This window comes from Anabrus simplex, chromosome 2 (genome assembly GCF_040414725.1).
Source record: "Anabrus simplex isolate iqAnaSimp1 chromosome 2, ASM4041472v1, whole genome shotgun sequence".
Classification (NCBI taxonomy): domain Eukaryota; kingdom Metazoa; phylum Arthropoda; class Insecta; order Orthoptera; family Tettigoniidae; genus Anabrus; species Anabrus simplex.
In genome coordinates, this window is record NC_090266.1 from 1183856804 (window position 1) to 1183880032 (window position 23229).

The window sequence follows — 23229 nt, forward strand, 5'->3', positions numbered from 1 at the left end:
AATTCTCTTCAGCCGTTTTCTCGTAATGCGGGTACATACATACATACAGACAGACAGAAATTGTGGAAAAGTAAAAGTGCATTTCCTTGTTACTATGGACATGACCGATACAGAAATACCATTCTTTTCAAATTCTGAGCAATGTACTGACAAATCTCTTATTTTATATATATAGATATCTTAGCTGCTGCTGTTCATATAAATCTGAGAAGAATGGCTTCAAAGCATTGTATCTACAGTTTGATTTTCCATCTTATCCCTTTTGTATTTTGTCTCTCTCTTAATTTTCTAACTGCTCCTACATATATATTAATTATCAAATACAGTAGCTTATTTAGCAAATAATAGTAATATTCTGTTGTATTGTATATTGTGTTTCCAGGTCAGTTACAAGGAGTTATTACAGAGGAGCAGCAGGTGCTCTCTTGGTGTATGATATAACCAATCGTGAAACTTTCAATTCATTGGCTAACTGGCTATCAGATGCACGAACACTTGCAAGTCCAAATATTGTTATTCTCTTGGTTGGTAACAAGCGGGACTTGGATGCCGAGAGAGAAGTTACTTTCCTTGAAGCTAGTCGATTTGCACAAGAAAATGGTAATTTGTTGCTGTTACTCATGTAAACTCTAATTCATATAACATAGATATTTTTGTGAAATTTGGAGTAAAAGAATTGAAAATTATTTTAAATTTATTTTTTATATTTTATGTGTTTTAGGCTGGCTTATAGCTCTCAATATTTGGGGAAGTAAATAAATTGTATGTAGTGTGTTTTGCTTGGGTTTGTTTAATGTAGAATATCTTATGTAGTTCATTCGCTGAAACTAAGATGGCTATTTGCAGTTCTTTTACGACCTCCGTGATCTTGACAAGTGAAGAATTTTGATGTGAACAGGAATTCTGTTTTCAAACTAAAAATATTGTTCAGTGTAATCTAAGATACTCTGTAACGTTCTTTACGTGGTATTCCAGAATTGATGTTTCTTGAAACAAGTGCCAAAACTGGAGAGAACGTAGAGGAAGCCTTTCTTAAATGTTCCAAGACTATCCTGGCCAAGATTGAAACAGGTTTGTATAACATCAAAATATGGGATTTAATCACAGGGATCTAGCTAGATATCCTTGGAAAACCATACTAATGCAAACTAAACTTTGTCGTCTTGTCAAAAATTAAACATTTTTAATAATAATACTTTATTAATGGAAATACCATTTTACATAACAGTAGAGAAGTATAGACAAAACACAGTAAAAAGAAAGTTTAATGGAGTATAAGTAGAAAAAATATGTACAGATATATACACAGGATATATTACAAGTAAGCACAGGAAAGTAATACAAAAGTAATACAAAACACAGTAAAAAGAAAGTTCAATGGAGTATAAGTAGAACATATGTACAGATATATACACAGGTTATATTACAAGTAAGCACAGGAAAGTAATAGTCAGTTCTGGAGATTATGTAAATGAGTTCTAAATTTTGACAATGAGCAGTTAAATATATCAATATCCACTTTGTTTAGAGATCTTGACATTCGTTCAATTGGCCCTTTGAATGCATAGTTAGTTCTATGCCAATTTGTAGACAATGTATTCTTGAACCTTGTGCGTCTGTCTGGTACATGTACGTTAATTTTTGCAAGGAGTTGTGGACAATTCACCAAGGAATGAAGCAATTTAAAAATGAAGAGTGTATCCAATAATTCATGGCGTTGTGACAGGCTATGCAGATTTAAGGACTGTTGTAGGGATGTATAATCAACATTATTATATGAGAATCCTGCTCTAAAAGAATATAGACGAAGAAATTTATGTTGTACTGAATCTAATCTATGGATAGAGGTCTGATGAGAAGGGTTCCAAACAGGTGTACAGTATTCTAGTATAGGGCATACCATAGATACATACAGCAATCGATAGGTAGCTAAGTTTGAAAATTCCCTAGAATATCTAGTAATGCAACCCAATCTTTGAAATGCTTTCTTACAAATATTTTCATTAAATGATAGGTTATAACTGAATAAAACACCAAGGTCATTAACTTGTGAAGCAGGAGTTAGAATGTTGTTATTACTAAATTTGTACGGAAATGCTATTTTCTTCTTGTTTAAAAAAAACTATATTATTTTACATTTCTCATGATTAAGTTTCAACCCATTTTGAATACAGTACTTTCCCAGATGATGTCAATCTTCTTGAAGTTTTAAACAATCAAGTGGACAAATAATTTGCATAAAAATTTTTGCATCGTCGGCAAACAAAAGCAATTTAGAATTCTTAAGTATATTTTTAATGTCATTTATGTAGAGAGTAAAAAGTAAAGGTGCAAGGTGAGACCCTTGAGGAACTCCACTGGTAACAATAATAGGCGCAGAAAAATGATTCCTTATTTTAACAATCTGCAGGCGATTTTTAAGATATGATTCAAACCATGAGAGGAGAGGCCCATTAATTCCGTAGCCCGTTAGTTTTTGCAGCAAGATATCGTGATCGACAGTGTCAAAAGCTTTTGAGAAGTCTGTATAAATGCAGTCCACTTAGGAGTGGTTCTCTATTGCATCCAAGAGAAACTGATAGAATAAAAGAAGATTGCTACAGGTTGACCGTCCTGAAAAGAATCCATGCTGCTCATCAATGATGATGTTTCTAAAGAGAGGTGTGATTTTGTCAAGAATTATTGAGTCAAATATTTTGGAAATATGAGAAGAAATTATAACTGGCCTATATTGTTTTATGTCAGTTTTATCACCATTTTTGAAAACTGGACTAACAAATCCTTTCTTCCATTCCACTGGAAAAACACCTTGGTTTAATGATAAGTTGAACAGATAAAAGAGTGCTTCACATAAAATAAATGAGCAGTACTTGAGCAGGTAAGTTGAAACACCATCAGGTCCTACAGTTTTAATGTATGTTAATACCCTATTAATGTAAAGAGCCCTGAGATATAAATATATATATTTTTTGAGAATGACAATTCTGGTATCTGTTGCCAGTTAATCATATCCAAAGTAGGCTGAATACTGAATTGAGAAAAATACTTGTTGTCCACTCACCAATATATTAGAATTAAAATCAGAATGAGTGTTGAACACAAGGATGTAAGTATTCCCCCTGTCCCATGCCATCAGACACATCATGGAACAGACCTTGTATGCTTGTGTAAAGCACTGTGCTTTGTCTAAAACGTTTTCACATGACCTGTTCATTATATAAACAATTAATTGTTAATTAAAACTTCTGTATAGTAAAATCGGTAACTAGGTAGCGAACTCAGTGATTTGTATTTGCGGGAACCTGTGATATCATTAGGCAAACTGTCAACTGTTTTTTATTGTTCCATTATCACATTTCAAGAAATTCATATTTACGTTAATTATTAAAGATCTTTTCATCTGCAAGTGAACTCTTTTACTACTGTGCTTAGCTCTATACAATCATTATTTACAGTAGTTAGAAAGAACGTTATAGCGATTTCATATATTTGGAATGGTTTTTATATTGCTAATCTTTTATTACTAGCTTTATCCATTTACTTTCATAATCAATCCACTCTCATCCAATTACTTTGTAATAAATACCAAAAACACTATTCTGGTATGATTACCAGAAATGTCAAAGCACATTCATTCATCCACTGACTGACTGACCGACCGACCGATTAGTTAATGACTTTTCTTATATAGATCTGTTAAAAGACTTGAAGAGAACTCCTAGAACTATCAGGGTAAATCATATCCCCACCTATCCTCCCGTCTCTTTCTGTGCGGGACAAGGATTAATTGTGTACTAATTCTGTCACTGGTCACTGTGTGAATGTAGCTAAGCTGGAAGTAGTTTTTGGAATAAATATACATATTTAAAAAGTATATAATGTCTTGATTCAAATATATGTTCGACTTAGCGAAGCATTTGTACCTAATCATCATACTTGCAAACTAGAACAGTGACAGAATATTTCGGAAATTGTCAAGCAATAGTGTTATTACATTTAAACTCTCATAATAAGAATAACATTCATTGTACAGTACGTAATGGTGTTCAGTGAGTGAGTTGGATGGGTGCATTCATGAAATGCTGTGTTCAAACCCCACCATTGGCAGCTCTGCAGATATTTTTCCATGGTTTCCCATTTTCACTGCAGGCAATTGCTGGGGCTGTACTTAAGTAAGTCCACAGCATTTCCTATCCCATCGATGTAAAAATGTGTACGAGTAGTATGAGTTTAAATCCATAGTGGGGCTGATGACGTAGATGTTAGGCCCCTTTAAACAACAAGCATCATCATCATCATCAAACCCATAGCAAAAGAATAGTGTTCAAGTTTGCCTTCTCGTCCTGACGATTCAAGACAACTGTGGAGCCGCTGTCAGTTCTGAAATAAAATTGAAACATATGGTGTGTGTTTTCTGTGAGAACTGAGATTTAATCTGGCAGAGGAATCAATTTATATTAGAAAATGGTGTGTACACCAAGTGGATAAAGTTTTTTTTACATACCTAGTTACTGTATTTATACAATTTCGGTACTGTAGGAAACATTTCCATTTCATTTGATGCTGTTATTCCTGCATGCTGCACTGTCAATGTCATTTGGAGGTCACAACTTGGACAAGTGTAATAAGATTTGTAACTTTATGGCTTGTACAGTGGTTGGCTAACCTATCTGCAGTAGCCTAACCGCATGGAACATATAACACACATATCAATATGTCATGGTACTATTCAATTTACATACCACATTTGAAATACTAATTTTCTCCCGATGTGCTTGTCGTATTTTGGAAACATGTAAGTATTGTAACGTGGCGAGGGTGGTAAATAAAAACACAACTGGTAGCGTTTAAAATTCTATTACTAAAATGTATTAGTTACTGCTAATTCCTTACATACTGCACAACCACAGAAGTACACCATTTTACGTTCTCTCTACTATCATTGACTGAGTCACACAGTTTGTTCACTCTATCACTTACAGACTAACACAATCACGCTAGCTACACAGTACACATTATATACTGTAATTTATACTTCACTATAATTCCACAATTATACTTGTTGTACAGGATGGGTAGGAAGTCCCCATACCGCTGTAACTGTTTAGTATCAAATGTTATTTAGGTTATGTTACTTACGTATTAAGAGTCCAATATATCTGTGTGTTCCCCATCATGCTGTAAACAGAGTTCTATACGCCCTATGTCCTTCTTGACATTTTTCTGAGCATGTCCAGTGTTATAGTAGGAAATGCATCCTCAACAGCATTGCACAGTTCTTCATTTGTAGCATAACGACATGCAGATACATGTGCCTGCCTTTGGTTGTGGTACCATGCACAACCATTAACCGGACTCAAGGGAGATAGGGCCACCTTCCCTATTCTCCACTTGAGTAACTCCTGCCTGGTGCATCCACGTTGCGGGGGTGGGCATCCTCTGCTCCAGTAGGCCGGTGTAAAAGGATGGCTAAGTTCAGGTGGGGACCCAGTCCGACGGGGTATAACGTGGAACCCATGCCCAGGTTTACGGGTGAAGACCTTAACGGCGGATCCAGCAGAGAAGGCGACCTTCGGAATGGTGGAAAAGCCGGATGAGGCAACCCATCCTCACTGGGGTTAATTAGTTGAGGACGTAAGACAGGGTAGACGGGACTCCTTAGTCGTGGTGAAGACAACCTGTCTAGGAGTAGGATGCTCCAAAATCAATGTCCCCAGCCAGTGGATAGGGTTGAGCATGGGGTTAACGGCCTAACCTTGTGAAAAAAGCATTGTTCAGAAGACTTCTATGAGAAAACCGGACAGAAATCAAAGACTACAAAAGCTTAGGAAAAGGACACGAGTAAGGAAAGCGGATGTAAACATGGCGACATGGAATGTAAGAACAATGTTGAAACCGGGAAAAATGCAAGAAATTGTAAATGAAACAAAAAGATTTGGATACGACTTAGTAGCGATTCAGGAAATAAGATGGAAAGGGCAAGGATGTATTGAAAAGAAAGATTATAACCTCTATTACAGTGGGCCGGAAGAAAGAATAGGACAGTTCTGTACGGGATTTATAGTACATGGGAAATTGAAGAAGAGTGTAATAGGATTTGAACCGATCTCAGTTAGAATATGTAAGCTTTGGATTAAGGGGAAGTTCAGGAACATAACTGTTATATCAGCACATGCACCAATTGAAGATGCAGATGAGGAAAGGAAGGAACAATTTTATGATGAGTTAGTACAAACCATTGAAGAGGGACCAAGATATGACATGATTATTATTTTAGGAGATTTTAATGCCAAAGTGGGAAAGGAAGAGTGTATGAGACCAATAGCCGGGAAATATACACTACATGAAGAATCAAGTGAGAATGGTTTTTACTTGGGACAGTTTGCAACTACGAGTGGTCTTATAATGAAAAGCACCTGCTTTGATCATAAGAAAATGCATAAAGGAACGTGGAAGATGCCAGGAAGCACAGTGGTAAATCAAATAGATCATGTACTAGTGACTACGAGGCATGCAGCATCCATTATTGACGTAAGTTCATGCAGAGGGCTAAACTGTGATTCTGATCATTATTTAGTAAAAGCAATAGTGAGACAAAAATTGGCAACAGGACAGAGGAGACAACCTACGGAAAGAAGGAAATGGAATTTGGAAAAACTACAGCAACCAGAAATAACAAGAATTCCAGTCAAAAATGAATAATACTTTACAGACAATTGGACAAGTATCTGGAATAGAGGAAAGGTGGACAAAAATTCAAAGGTGCATACAAAATGCGGCACAAGAAACACTGGGTATAGCTAAAAAGAAAAGAAATATTTGGTGTGATATGGAGTGTGAGGAAGCGATTGGAAAGAAGAATGCAGCAAGAGCAAAAATGTTAGAGAGATACAAGGTCAAATAGGGAAAATTATGAGAAATGCAGACGTGAAGCTGTAAGAAGAAGAAAAGGGAGATGATTAAGAAGAAACTAGAGAGTATAGAGACACAAAGGTTACAGAAGAGGACAAAGGAATTCTATAATGAAATTAATTATTTCAGGAAGGGGTATACGCTAAGATTGAATGGCTGTAAGAATAAAGAAAGTAACCTATTACAGAATGAAGAGGAAATAAGTGAAAGATGGACCAAATACTTCTGAGAGCTCCTTAACAAGGAAAGAGAAGATGTGGAAGACAGTGAAAGGCATATGGAGCAGAGTGGGTCAGAACCATAGATAAATGCCCCCACATTGAAAGATGTCGAAAATGCTATTGCAAAATTAAATAACCATAAAGCAGCAGGAGAAGATGGAATAACAAGTGAACTGATTAAAAATAGTAGCAAAGAAATGCTACGAGAGATACATGAACTGATTATTAAGATTTGGGAGGAAGAACGGATACCTGATGAGTGGAATACAGGAATAATTTTCCCAATATATAAGAAGGGAAATAAATACAAATGCACTAATTATAGGGGAATTACATTACTGAATATCATCTATAAAGTATTTTCAATATCTTATTACAATATCTGACTCCATATGCTGAAGAAAGATTGGATGAAGTACAGTGTAGCTTCAGGCAAAATAGGAGCACAGTAGATCAAATATTTGTGGTACGCCAAACGATGGAAAAATGGTATGAGCATAATATAGATCTACATATGTTGTTTGTAGATTTTAGACAAGCATTTGACTGTATATACAAGGATAAGCTATATGAATATATGGAGACAATAGGAATACCACAGAAACTGATTAGGATGTTCAGAATCACTTAAGGAGAAGTAAGGGCAAAGGTGATGGTGGATGGAAGAATGGGAAATGAGTTTGCTCTTAATACAGGAGTCAGACAAGGTGATTCACTCTCAGCTACTTTGTTTAATCTGGCAATTAACCAAGTCCTTGAAAAAATAATGGATACCGAAAATATTGTATATAAACCTAAACAAATTTGTGCGTATGCAGATGATGTAGTGTTAATGGCCAGGAATGATAGATATTTGAAGGAAATGTTTCTTGAAATGGAGGAAGCAGGAAAACTGGTGGGATTGGAGGTGAATGACAGTAAATCCAAGTATATGCATGTGACTGTTACAGAGGGCAGAAGAAGTCAAGATAATCTGACAATAAATGGGCATAATTTTGAGAATGTACGAAGTTTTGAGTATTTGGGAACCATGTTGACAAACAATAATAGAATAAGTGAGGAGATACATCGTAGAATAATAGCTGGAAACAGGGCCTATTATGCAAATCTTACATTATTTAAATCTCGTCTATTGTCTAAACCTACAAAATTCAAAATATATAAGACCCTTATTAGACCTGTAGTGACATATGGCTCAGAAGCCTGGAACCTTTTAGTTGATGACGCATATAAATTAAGAATATTTGAAAGAAAGATTATTAGACAAATATATAGCCCAATTCAAGACCAGAATGGTTGGAGGATAAGGACGAATGCTGAAATACAGAACATATTAGACCAGGAGGATATAGTTAGATTTATTAAGGCACAGAGACTGCGATGGCTTGGCCATGTGGAAAGAATGGAGGAAGATCGAATGCCAAGAAAAGTAGTTAAATCCCGAGTAGATAAAAGATGGTGACAAGGAAGGCCCCGTAATAGATGGAGTGATGAAGTTTAAGCCGACTTGAGAGCAATGAACATCCGCCCATGGAGACCAGCCGCTCAGGATCGAAGTAGATGGCGGACTATCGTAGAAGAGGCCAAGGCTCACACAGGGCTGTAGCACCGGATAAGTAAAGATACATGCGCCTTAATGACTCCTCATAACGAGTTGTCAGGTGAGGTGAGGACTACTGGGTGGCCATTTCAAGGGAGCTGGTGTTGCTAATGAAACACGACCTATCCACTGTCCTGGGCAATGTTCGTTTAGGAACTCTCAAACTGTGAGTGTGTAGTGAGTCGGCGCTCTGTCTTGCTGCGACCATATGCGTTCTTTGAGGCCCCTTTCCTCAAGCTGGGGTATTAACCCTGTTTGTAACATGTATAAATACTTTGCGCCATTCACAGTCCCTTCAAAAAAGTATGGTCCAAGCAGATGATGTGATGTCATCGCTACCCATATCATTACGTGAAGCGCGTTCCTTTCCAACTCAGCTCTGTAATGAGGATTCTCTTTGGCCCAGATGCCAACATTTCTAGCATGTGAGCTGCGATAAATAGCACATTCATCTGAAAACATAACCTTAGCATGGTTCACTGCTTTTGAGAATTTAGTTAACAAAGCAAGGCATGCTAAAACGCGTTCATTCCAGTCTCTGTCCGATAAGTCGGTTACGAACGTCAGTCCAAAAGGTCTGAACTTACTGAACTTAAGGTCTTTTTTAATGTAATCTCACATTGTTGTCCTCGGTATACCAAGTTCCAAAGCACAATTACGTGTCGATTTCATAGGAGCTTGTTCAATCAAAGCACGGACTCCAGCACATGTTTCTTCTCATATCTTCTTCCCTCCACTCCACAGTCTGTCTTTAACACTGCCCAAGGCAAAAGCATGTCTGTTCCAGTCGATAAGTGTTGCTTTTCATGGTGGATCCTTATTAAATCTTTCCTGGAATGCTTCCATAATCTGTCTCATTGTCTGCTCTGTGTGTTGTCATTTGTGCACCCACACACATGCCATGGTTTCACACTAACACTTGACTGCGACAATATGTATTCCAACATTTGATTCCAACAATTAATAAGAAGTAATATAGCTACCAACCTGCATATATAACATAGCATAAATAACATTTGATACTAAACAGTTACAGGGGTACGGGGACTTCTCGCCCACCGTGTACAATAACACCGTTCATAACTTATGCACAACAGAGTTCCATAATTCTGTACGTGCTACACTGTCATGTCAATACAGCCACTGGCCCTCTTTCACTGGTCATACACTCAGCAGTCTTCATTCACCCCTTGTCGATCCTCGGTCAAACTCTCCCTCGCTGCACGAGAGACATAAGGCTCACTTCACAGCATCTGGACACAAGAGACCTCAACGATGGACAGAACAGGACGACAGACTCAGCTCTACATAGAGAACGCTTTCTTCATGGCAGTGACTGCACTCGCTTGACTGTTGCGTTCAATTGGCACACACACACACACACATCACTGGCAGCATTCAGCTGTCTGTCCACTGACTGACTTGAACTAACCTCTTGAGCTTGACTGGTCCACCCTAAGTAGGGAGGCTGGCTCCCAGAAATACTTTTCGAAAGAGGAAATCTCTAGAGTCCTCTCAGTTTGGAATGATCTGGATGTACCTCCAGGTCTGTCTTGTATCGTCAGGAGGCTGCCAGTGAGAGGACAGAGCAATGTTGGAGAAAGGCTGGCCTTGCGCTCCTGTCTCATTCCTGACTGGTCGCCTGGGGCAAGTAGGCAGGGCCAGTAACTCGGTGATGTCCCTTGCATCTGGGGCAAATTGACTTGCTACTCCTATCTTGGAGCTACTCCCATCTTGGAATCAGCATGGCGGGCAAACCGCCACAGAATGTTAAGTCCTCTGCCCAAAGGCTGATTGAATCCTTAACAGATTCACTTTCAACTGCCATAGATAGCCCAGGTGTTACAGAGGAGATGTACTAGGGAAGTCAGGATTGTTGTTTCCCATTGCATTCCTCACCAGTACACTGTTAAATATTGCTGGTTTAAGACTGCTGTGCTTGTGGGTGAAATCCGTATAGTTCTATTTTAAAAACCAAATATGATGAGAGTAAAACATTCTGCGTTATTTGATACACACGTTGTTGCTATTCGTAAAGATACCACAAACATTGATATATTCAATAGATCTCAAGATATTTGAGGTGGACATTTTATCATCAGCTTTCTAGCTCCTGCTGGATTAGGATGTTAATGGCACCTTTCCAATTTTCTCTAACCAAATACCATTGCTGCTTCTCAGCTTGTGTTCCAATCCAGGTTCCTTCTTATTATGCTGTTCTTGATTGAGTTCAACCACCTTAGTCTGGGTCTACCTTCTCTTCTCCTTCCGTCAGTCTTAGCGTCCATCATCCTCATCTTGTGTTCTACCTTCAACAATCAGTCACAGGATCCCTCACTCTTCACCTCTTGCGGAGACTTCCATTTCAAGGTTTATAGGCTGATGAAAAGCACTGTACACAAATGTCCTGTGGTTGCGTTACATTATGGACAAGATGGAAATTAGTGTCCACTACCCTAGGAAGAGCACCAAGACCTACAATAGCAGTGATGGTCGAACTTAGTATCTGGGTTTTGAGACTGGTTGGGGGCATCTGAATTTTCAGACTGGTGGAAGGAGAGGTGTTTGTTTTTTTGTTTTTTCCAAATGGTTTTACGTTGCACTGAATTCTGATAGAAGAGCTACAATGTCAACAGAACATAAATGATAAGGGGTTACTTTGCAGTGGAGAGGTAGGGAAGATTTGTTGCGATGGTGTTATTATTGATGGTGATTCGACTGTTGGATAGGGACATTAAACCTTGAGCAGACCCCTTGTTGTTATTCGACGGCAGGAGTAGGCTTGTGTGCTAATGCGAGATTTCACCCTCTCCCTCATTATCATCATCGTTACTACACACCTCCAGACATTGACTGAAATAGTCAACCATAGGTTCTATAGTGTTACTAACAGTCCAGTCAGCCCCATGACTGTCCATCAGGTCGTAAGAGAAATGGGGATTGATTGTCATAAACTAAACATTTATCCCATAAATTCAAAGCCTCACTTGAAAAGGAAATATGTAGCAACACCAGTGGGGAGTGAAATACTGGTATGTGAATTAATTGTTGCGGGTTTTCATGGTCTTTTATACTAAAAATCACTACCCGGAGAGGTAGCCTGCTTTACTATCTACTAAATGTATTAAACCACTGTTTACAGTTATTTACAAATCCACTCGTATTTTGAGTTTTCCAATTCAACTGTTCACTCACGCTCGCTCACTTGAATGATCACACTGCACACCAGTGCATTGGAACTCCAGTTTTCCAAGGACTTGTGATTGTCTTTTGACTCACTCATAGTAGACACAACACCGATTCACTCAAGACTGAATCACTTTGTCGCGGACTTGCTACCATCTCGTTACTTACTCGCAGGCACATTGACACAAAACTGACTCGATCTCGCTGGGTTTGCTCTTTATGTAGGCCCGCACAAGATTCTCGTAGTTTCCACTTCTAGAGCATTCTGGGTACCATCTTCATTGTCAGTCGCGAGCCTCGACGATTCGCTGGCGCTATTATTTTCATCACTGCTGGCCTACCCACATTGTAGTTTCTCCACCAGTATTGTCATCATCCACTGGCCCCCTCACACTCAGGGCCTTCATTGGCACAATATATTGCCATATATAACGTTATAGCATGCTGCAGTCCATTGGGAATCAAGCAAGTTCACCACATTGTTTGGGTTGCATTGCTGTGAGCTTGCATTCGGGAGATAGTGATTCAAATCCTACTCTCACAAATGAGTTAGCACAAGTTGAGCTTGCAATTGAGTTGGGGTTATATGAACAAAATTGATATGTAGATTACAAATATACACACACTATGTGCCACCATCTATTACATTTTACATTACGAACTAGTATATGTTCATTTGCTGAGTTTGAAAAATTGATTGCTGATGGCTCCTAGTTAAAGATAATGTTCAGAAAATGAATCCTGGAAACAGGCTTCCTGCTCGCAGTAGGTGTTCATGATCACCTGCTGTAAGGAGTTTTCCAAATCCTGCCAATCAGCGTCAGACATCTGCTTGAGTGGTGTCTGAAACCTCTGGTGCAATGGTCCAGGGATATACAACAAAGTATGTGTTGACAGAAGACAGAACTGATTATGTACTATGAAATAGTATCTCTCGACACGTGACTGAAAGTAATGTGTGCATCGAAGAGGGTGATTCTGATCGTAGATTGGATGGCACATACCTGGGTTCTACAACCTGTGATAAATAAGTATGGTGAATGATTTCATGAATTATTTGTACATATATGCAGGAATACAGCTTATTTTCCTTTAAAATAATTGCCTCCTGCGGTTATGCACTTTGGACAATGTGTGTAGAGGTCTCGCATACTTAGGGGCAAAAGCAGCCTGTTGAATGTTGGCAGTGTCTGAAAACCATTGTTGCTTTTAAGTTTCTTCAAGCAAGGGAAAAGGAAATAATTGGCAGGGGCCAGATCTGGTCAGTAAGGAGGGTGATGGAGCACAGCAACTCCCCTTACATCCCAAAAATGGGTGCACGTTTATGGCAGTATGGTGGCCTGCATTATCGTGCAGCAGCCACCAGGATCCATTTGAGGTGTACTGGGAGTGCATGTCTGATCCTCTTCAGGAGCCAATCCAAGATGTTCACGTAGGTGGTCGTGCCTTCTGATAGGTATTCATTATAAATGATCTCTCCAGCATCAGAAAAGGTGATGAGCATTGTCTTGATTCGTGACTTCTCACACGTAACCCGTTTTGGATTTTTGTTACCCTGGGCCGTGCCACTCCATGATTTGCCTCTTCTATTCTGGATCATACTACAGGCACCATCATCGCCTGTAACGATGCTTTCAAGAAAGGTGGGGTCACTGTCCACCATGTCAGTAAAGACTCGACATGCCTCTACCCTGTCTTGTTTCTGATCATGATTCAGGTCGTGAGGCACTAACCACAAACACAGTTTATGCTTACCCAACTTGACAGTTACAATTGTGTAAGCACTCCCATACGAAACTCCTGTGGCCTCCGCCAACATTCAAACTTTTTGTTGATAATCTTCAGTCAAGAGTTGGTGAATGTTCTCGATGTTTTCGTCATTGCACGATATCACGGCCCTACCTGGCTTCACGCTTTTCTGACCGTCATGGGAGATCTTGTACCATTTCAACACACACTTTTTTGTTAAAGCACTGTTTCCTTACACCTGGTGAAGCATGTCATGACATTCCCTTGGCATTTTCCCAAGTTTGAAGCAGAATTTTATGTTCGTGTGTTAATTCACTTCAACCTGAACAGCATCGCAGCACTACACTGTACTTCCACAATGCATAATACAAACTGCACGTCTGGACAAACACACGGCTTCACAAACGATGACCGACCGACTTTGGGCCAGTAGTACCAACTACACTGCACACCAGCAATTCAGCTACTTTATTGATCACAGGTTGTATCATGGTATGTCCCAAGCTGGGCTGAGTGGCTCAGACGGTTAAGGCGCTGGCCTTCTGACCCCAACTTGGCAGGTTCGATCCTGGCTCAGTCCTGTGGTATTTGAAGATGCTCAAATACGTCAGCCTCGTGTCGGTAGATTTACTGGCACATAAAAGAACTCCTGCGGGACTAAATTCCGGCACCTCGGCGTCTCCGAAAACCGTAAAAGAGTAGTTAGTGGGACGTAAAGCAAATAACATTATTATTATTATTATTATTATTATTATTATTATTATTATTATTATTATTGTATCATGGTATGTCCCGAGCAAATTGACCAGAAGAAAAAGACTATTTTGCTAGATTTGGGAAAAAGTCTTGAAAAAAATTGCTCGGTGATTTGTTTCATGATTAGACTGGACTTCTAATCCACAGGCATGGTCACTTAGTGAAACATCAGGCTATTGTAACTTACAATTTAAATGATGATGGCATATATGCTTTTTGTATTTTTAATCTACCTGTCGATCCCTTTTACATAAACAACAACTTACCAGCAATCCGCTCGCAACTTGTGCTGACTCCCTTGTCAGTTCTGTATGAAACTACTTGCGTATTTATTTACTCATGTATGCACATTAGCCCTTCCTGCTAATATCTGTACAGTATATAACTACCTCATCTTCTCATCTCTTCAATAAATATACATTTCATGGTCAAATTCCTGGAGTGAAAACAAAGTTAACAGTTTGAACACTTAACTCCTTATAGTCTGTTCCATTATCAGATACCTTTTCATGTGGGTATGAGAGATTTGTATGCCATTGTAAGTGATTCTATTTTATTTGTTTTGCAGGTGAACTGGATCCTGAACGTATTGGCTCTGGCATTCAGTATGGAGATTCAGCTACACGACGCTTGCATAGGGAAGGCAATCGACGTCAACCTGATTGTATTTGCCGCATGTAAATGAGTTTATGCTTGTCTGTTACCAGATTTCCAACATTTGATTTTTTGACACTCTGTTATGTATTTTACAAACTTTAGGCCAGTAAGAACAGTGCTAGATATGTTATTTATACAGTCATCAATAATATTATTGGCTGAGTTTAATTTACCTCTTGACAAAGGTTTCAGAAATGTATTAAGAGCCGTAGTTTGATTCTACAAATCTATATAGGACAAGTTGAACATTTCCAGCTTCTTGTACATGACATTTATGTGTCATTTGTTCAGTGCTTTACCATTCATGTCAAAAAAATTATGTTGGTTTTCTATTCTTTTCTTTTGTTTGTTTTGTGTATGGACTAAATTTTGGTCATATGTAACCCAGCACTTTCCAAGATTTCTGCTGCAGGGTGAAATGATACTTGTTAAGTTAGCAAGTGAGTTTCATCTTCCTGAATGAACCATATTTATTTCCATAAATTTTTACTTTGTTTAAGCATTTTTTTACCTAAAAATGGGGGAGGGGAAATTTACAAATTTCAATTTGAATCTGAAATATCGAATTCCACCACTTTAGGGTATGGTTCCTGGTCTAGCAACAGCATATCGCACACCACTGTGTGCTCATTTCTTGCGTTATTCAGTGTACAAATGTCGGGTTTAAAAATTCCTTAATGTTTTCACAATCACACATTTTGCAAAATAACAAAAATTAAATTCACCGAGGACAGAAAATGTTTACATAATCATGGTGGGAAATTGATGCAAAATTTTATTTCTCCCCAAATTTCCTTTTCAGAATTAAGGGTAGGAAAATTACATGGGTAAATATGATATGTATAATATTATTCTCTTCTCTTATACATTTGCCGTATTCCTATTGTTTATTGCCTCAGAAATGTTGCCATACAACTCCTCGGTGGAAGTAATGAATGTTCTGTCACTTTTCTACTGTAAAAATATTACTATTACAGCTTTGGCAGACTGAATAAGAATGATATGACCTTTAATATCCAGTCAAGATTTTCCTTTAATTAGAATTGTTCACAGATTATCTTATTCTAATGGCTTTGAAGTTCAGATGGTAATGGTAGTAAAATCATTGCCATGTAATATTTTGTCACACTTTTCTCTACTATAGTCAAATATTGTGACAAGGAGTGCTCGTAAAGTGATTCTGAAATGTACTAAAGTGAAACCTCTCTTTTATGGACATCAGAGGGACATAACAATTTGTCCGTATCTGGGAGGTGTCCTTCATTGGACAGGAGGTTGCCCAATCTAACTGTAAATTTATAACATACATTACGTATACCTTCACTCTTTAAATTGATTATTTTAATTCTAAATACTTTAAAACCATTCATAGGTCTAAAGTGTACATAACAAAGTTCTTTTGCTGCTCTAACCTTCTCTTGAATAATAGGATCAGAGATGGGAACATTTTTACTTCTTGCTGCTGAAAACCACTCGGGACACATCACTATCGACAGCAAGACCCTAATTTTTCGGAAATTTATTTTTCCTCTTGTCATCACTGTTCTCATGCTACTACCTTAATGTGTAGTCTTTCTGTTGCAAAATTATACTTACTTGTGTCTTCTCTACACAGAATTAATCTGCAAGCACGGTGTAGTTTTTTCCGCATACTCGATAACTTCATCCTGCGGATTGTCAAACCTGTACCTTTAGATGCCTTAGCACTTGTAACAAAACAGCTGACAAGTGAGTGAAGAGGAAATAAAGTTACTATATGTGTTGAATTTATCGTGGTAACTGGATTTTAGAGTCGTCATTCATGCAACATTTTATAACTTTCTTTATTCACCTACTTCCAGCTAAAGATACTGGAAGGCTAGTCTCCTGGGCTATAGTGTACACGCGAGCACAGAAATGGTGTTCCGGTATAAACAAAGCATGGTATACCCCACCTCTACGCTTAACGCATTGCTGCAGGTAGACAGCCTGCTACAAGACTGTTGCGACTGAAATGGGCACAGTGGTGGATGTATAGCAATACGCACACTGTGCCTTAAGCACTACCCGTTCACTCTCTCGCCTTCTTTTCGGTACTGGAGTGACCTTTGACACTACCCCTTCACTCCCTCTCCTCCTTTTCTGTACTGGCGTGGGGCAGAGTTGATTGTTTACGTTGGGACACCATTTCTGTGCTTGCATGTACTATTGCGGAGCCCTTCTTGTCGATACAGTACAATTCTGTACAGTCCTCAGACATATTTTTTCCAATATTTTAATGCACAGTATTTTTATTAGGTCTCGAAATCCCATTTCTGTTCCTAGTCAAGAGATTAAGCAAGCTTTAGGATTCTCAAACAGCTGTTCATGTCCATAAACTATAGTCTTGTTTCATAATTATTTCATTTGCAACATAAAAATCTGTCCATGTTTGAGGATTGTCCATAAGGGGTAGGGGTTTGCTGTATATATTTTGTATTCTGCTATTGTCCTACTCATCAAAATATATTGTGCTGGAATTGTTCACTTCTTCAGGGGACACTCTTAATGACTACCCAAAGGCTACTTCCGAGGAAGGTCTATATTTTCTGGCTTTTTTTTTCCCCCCCCTCATCCAGTCAAACTTCCTCTGTTATGCTCTGCCTGCCTGTCTTTTCCATTTTTGTTTATTTCTTTTCAGAGCTGGATAACATGTAGTTTAACCCAGTTATTCTCTCCTTGTCATTTTTGTCTTCCTGATAACTTCATCTCATTCCAGTAATTAATGTGTAGTTTACACCTCAGATTTGCGTGTGTGTTTACTTGTAATATTCATATTGTTACTCATATTTGGCTATCTAATTGAGCACAGCTCCTTTCAAAATATTGCAATATTCACTACACTTTTTCCATATCATAAGTTGAATAACACGCATGTGTGTGTCGTATATAGACTTCTGGACTACATTCAAGGTTGTGACTACCAGTATGTGTGTGGTGCTGGATATGTATTCATTCGCATTTTCAATTACGTGGCTCATGAAAACTTTATTGCACACTTATAAGTGAATTATACGTAAATAACTTGAATAATTCCTATGTACTTGCATCATTATTCCTTTTATGCTCCTTGATAATCTGTAAATGGTTAGTCACTGACTTGAACACTATACTATCCAGATCAGAAGGAACTTAGTTGCAAGGAAGTACAACATGTTTCTTGTATATTCCTATCAACTGCGCACATTTTTATCCACGCAAACTATACTGGAGCCTATTTGTTTACGTAATTGTTGATTTTTACATTGATTTTTTTTTTCAAATAAGAATATTGTAGTAAACGTTTTTGTTTTTTTTCTTATGAGGAATTTGTGATTACCATTTATTCTGTGAGACATGACACTTGCTATATGAGGGTAGTCATTGTAATGGCTACTACTTCCCCACAGAATGAGTAGAGTAATATGATGTTATTTGTCTGATTAAAAATGGCCTTGTTCACAGAAGCCTGGTACATTATTTAAACAGCCATTGTATGCTACTATATGATATACTTTAGAATGATGTTTTAGCCTGTTTGTGTTAGTTCATTTGTGTTGAGATCTCTTTCCATTGAAATGAGTTCATTAAATTTGGACAGTATCCACCGTAGGTATGTATGATTTTGGGAGGAAATAGTGTTAATTTGCCCAGTTAACAGCAGTGTAACCACAGATGGCTATTGTAGTCAACACCTCTAACAAAAAAGGGGGAAAAAACCATTTATCTCATTAATTCTCATGATTTGTTGCTTTTTGGGCCAACTGCATCTGTGCAATACACTTGGTATAAACATGCAGCGTAAGTTCAGATGACAAATATCCTAACAATGATTTTATTAATACTATGTTACATTGAGTTGCAGTGAGAAGTAGATTTATTGGCATTCACCTGATTAACTCATGGCTATGTTAGTTAACATTCCATCAAAATATTGATTGAAATGTCTTATTCTGAGCAACTACATTTTGACCATTTCCTCAGTCTAAACATGGTGCTAGAGTATTTTTGAAAAGTATAAAAAGGAAATTAAGTTTATTTTATATTTTCACTCTTGCTCCAATTCCTTTTACAATTAATCAAGATTATCGTAACTGTATTACTGTTTTCTGTAGAATATATCCACAGATAAATTACCTTTAGATCATATATCAAACTTATATAGAAACACATTTATTTTCCTTTATAAACACCATATTTTAAAATTGCCTCCGTGGCTCAGGCGGCAGCACGCCGGCCTCTCACCACTGGATACCGTGGTTTAAATCCCGGTCACTCCATGTGAGATTTGTGCTGGACAAAGCAGAGGCGGGACAGGTTTTCTTCCGGGTACTCCATTTTTCCCTGTCATCTTTCATTCCAGCAACACTCTCCACTATCATTTCATTTCATCTGTCAGTCATTAATCATTGCCCCGGAGAGTGCGACAAGCCTCGGCAGCCGGCACAATTAATATCCACGCCGCAAGTTTGGGGCTTCATTCATCCCATCCCTGATCCGGTCATTGACTGGAAAACAGGTTGTAGGTTTTCACAAACACTACATTTTAAATCCACTCACAGCTGTTGTGGTTTATTTTATTACAAAGTATTAAATCTGTTGTAGACTACCTACTGAAAAAGACATGAAAAGTAAAGGAACGGCTGATTTGAGTACATTTAAATGCAATCTGAATTATAGCAGTTTGAATCCTATGCCTAAAAATGTTTGCATAAGTGTTCATTAATACAGCTTTCTTAATTGTTATGTAATATAATGGATAAGTAATCTGTACATTATTGCATCTTAACAGAACAGCCTCATTTTACAAATAAATTTGTTTCTCAATATTAAATGATTCACTATAAACTTCTATGTCATTTGCACAGTATATTAAAATATACTCCATGCAAGGCCTGACTGCATAGAAAATAAAGCTATCAGAGAGAACTGTTCTGCTGTCAAAATAGCACCAAACACCACATTGTCATATTCTGTTAATTAAATAGGTTTTAACAGCTAACTTTGTAAGAATGAATTTTTACTCAAATCAGTATAATTATAATCTTTCATGATTTAAGTTCTTTTATGCTGTTGAAGATGATAATGTTATTACCCAGTTTACCACTTTCATTTTGACATATTTTTAACACATTGGAGGCAGCCATATTTGAATGTGCTAACCTCCAGGAATCGCTGTTTTTTGAAATTATTCAATGCTAGGGTAAGCCATGATTATAACAATTTTGGGAATATTTAGAAAGATCACACTTTCTTCTACATAAAAATGAGTTTTAATTATCATAATAGGGCGCAATTTTTAAATATACATTTATGAAGATAATAAGTTTTACAAACGAAAAAAAAAATTATGTGACTCAGCAATGGATGCCAGTTTGGTTAATATTTCAAAATGTGTCTACTGAAACACACTAATGCAGATTCTAACCTAATTGGTTAGTTGTCACCGGTATCCTTGTTTACAACCAGTAATTTGCTTTCCCACTGTTCGTTGTTTAACGGCGGGGTTTCATCGAGTTGCTGCAGGTTGTCATCTGTACACGGGAAACACCCACATTTTTAGGAAGGGGTATAAAACAGTATTACAGAATCCACTTCAGGAAGGGGTATAAAACTACGTTACACTTCACACCAATTTGAAATTAGCTCATTATCTACATTTACTTGCCTGAAGCACCAGAATCGTCATGTTTACTTAGTGTGTAATTGCTATCCTCATTTTCAGAGCTTGTGTCTTCCATAAAAACATCCATTATGGATTCGTTGTTGAAATTTCGTACACTTGAAATATACATGCTGAATATTCACAAGAATTACACAAGCCTACCTCTCGAACACACACTCTTCCTGTCTGCATGTACCGTACGTACTTTCCTGCCCATTTCACAGCTGAGAGTCAACGATGACGCAGCCCCAGGTTATGTAGGAACGTGGCTGTGTTATCAATGCCTTGAAAGAAAAGCTCTCGACTTATGCTCATAATAGTAAATTTTATGCTTATAGAAGCATTCAACAGTATCCTAGTGAAGTCACAGCACGCTGAAACGGAAGCTAATATTTTTTAGCTATAGTGAAAATGCGCCCGTAGATTCTCCGAGCTCCGTCAGCAGCAATGAAATAGCGCGCCCGTAGTTTCTACGAGCGGCGTCTCCAATATGTTAAGAAATATTTTCTGCCTGTATGGTTAAGAGTAGGTGAACAATTTATAAGGAATCTGCCACATGGTTGACAGCCCTAAATGTGGTTGGTCAGTCAGACGGCTGGACTTTCGAAATCCATTGTTAATTGCCCCCACATCGTACGTTAAGTAAGATCTGTAGTAATTTTACTCAGTATGTCCTCTCTCTCTTGATACGACATGGAATATTATCGTATGACATACATAGTCGGTGTAATGAAGTTAAGAATGAATATTCTTATAACCTTCAAAAAAATCATAAGCGGGTATCTGGTGTCTAAGTTGGTGTCAGAAATAATTTGCTGTTTTGTCTCTTAAATTGAAATTTGTGAAACAGAAGTATGCATTATGGTATATTGCATTACTGACTAATGCTTCAGGAGAGATAAAATTGGAAGAGCTTATGCCAGCCTGGCTGATAGATATATTGTAGGTAGGGTTGAGGAAATTTTCTCATGCCCCCTGTATAATTAAAATAATTTGGGTTTATGCAGCGTCAAAAGATCAAGGGTTTAAATCTTTATCTGTTTGGCGGTTTATTGCATTACCTACTTACCTGATTTCAAGTAAATGCTGAAGCCACGGCTGAGGTATGGAAACATGGCATGTCACATGCCTGCTGTAGTATTAAAGATAGTATTTTTCATGTTTCTTAGTGGTGTTTGGTAGCTAGAATATGAGCATCAGAAAGTGTACCTGGAAGTAATCCATGAGTCTCAGTTAACAGTTCAGCTCTGAGCTGTTATGGTGCTGTTGACTCTTTCTTGAAATTCACTATCAGCAGGCTATTTTACAGATAGTATTAGTGGTGACCTTGACATTTTACATCCAGCCGTTATTATTAGAAGCAGGATGGTTTTATCAGATGGACAAAGTATAATTTAAGATGATCACAATTTATCCCACACTGAAAAACATAGGTGTGCTAACATGTTGGCTTTTTGTGGTATACACTCTGCGTTACTTTGCAGAACTGTTTTGAAGAGAATTTTGTTTTTTGTTGAAATGCTAGTCATTGTTTTGAGAATATTTGTGTTCTATTACCCATTGGTTTGTCATTTTGGTAAAAATCCTCCAAGTGAAAAATACTCTTGACTCACACTGTTGATAGCTGTGTGTTTAAAGTAAAATTTCTTGTTACCTGCTGATGAACTCAAGTTCATTGTGTACGTACAGTAGTATTTTTCACATTATGCCATCTCACGATGCCAGTGGGTTAAAATGTGTTGTGATGTATGTATTATATAATAATTTATGTGTAGTAAGTCATGTTTATTTCCAATTTGCTCTTAATACATTTTAGCACTTGCATCAGGTGTTAATTTTTTGTTTTGTGTAGTGCTCATTTTAGTGTAAAATAATGTTAAAATGCAGTCATTGTTTTCTGTTACATGCCTTCTACCAGCATTCTAATTTTGAAACTTATTACAATGCACAATATATTGTATATTCATATAAAATAACATAATTTTAAAATATATTGTATTATACAGACACACTTGTAGGCTTTTTATTTTTAAGTACAAGTGCGGTTTCATCCCGACTGGTTGAACCACGCAGGTTAATTTATAGTAGTCTAACACCCTGTACATATAATATTATTTTTCTATTAATAAAGTTCAATTTAGATATGTCTTTGCTCTAGGCATTGTCAATTGATTATTTCGAATTTGTAATCATATTGTTGAATGTGCCCTGCAGGACAATAAAATTATTACAAAAATAGTATGAATTTATGAATTTTTTAATGTATTTTATCTCTTGGAATTCTAGTAGAACACTGGCATGCCTCTCCACTTCCTGCCTTCATAGCCAAGCATAGGACTGAACTATGCAGAGATCCAAGATTCTGGTTTTAGGTTGATTGACTGATGTGGCATTGTAATAATATTCAGGTACTGCTACACAGCTGAAAGCAACAGGAAATTACAGCCGTAACTAACTCCTGAGGACATGCAGCTCTGTGTATGTAT

At 37.6% G+C, this 23229-nt stretch overlaps 1 protein-coding gene across 1 annotated transcript in view; it reads left to right on the forward strand.

Moving 5' to 3' along the window:
- Rab4 (RAS oncogene family member Rab4) overlaps nt 1–22975 on the forward strand; it is a 113013-nt gene extending 90038 nt beyond the window's left edge. Inside the window, exons 4-6 of the mRNA XM_067142158.2 lie at nt 383–600; nt 976–1071; nt 14993–22975. Of these exons, the coding sequence (XP_066998259.1) occupies nt 383–600; nt 976–1071; nt 14993–15105 (427 nt within the window). The 3' untranslated portion in view covers nt 15106–22975. The remainder of the gene's footprint in view (nt 1–382; nt 601–975; nt 1072–14992) is intronic.
- The last annotated feature ends 254 nt before the right edge of the window (nt 22976–23229 follow it).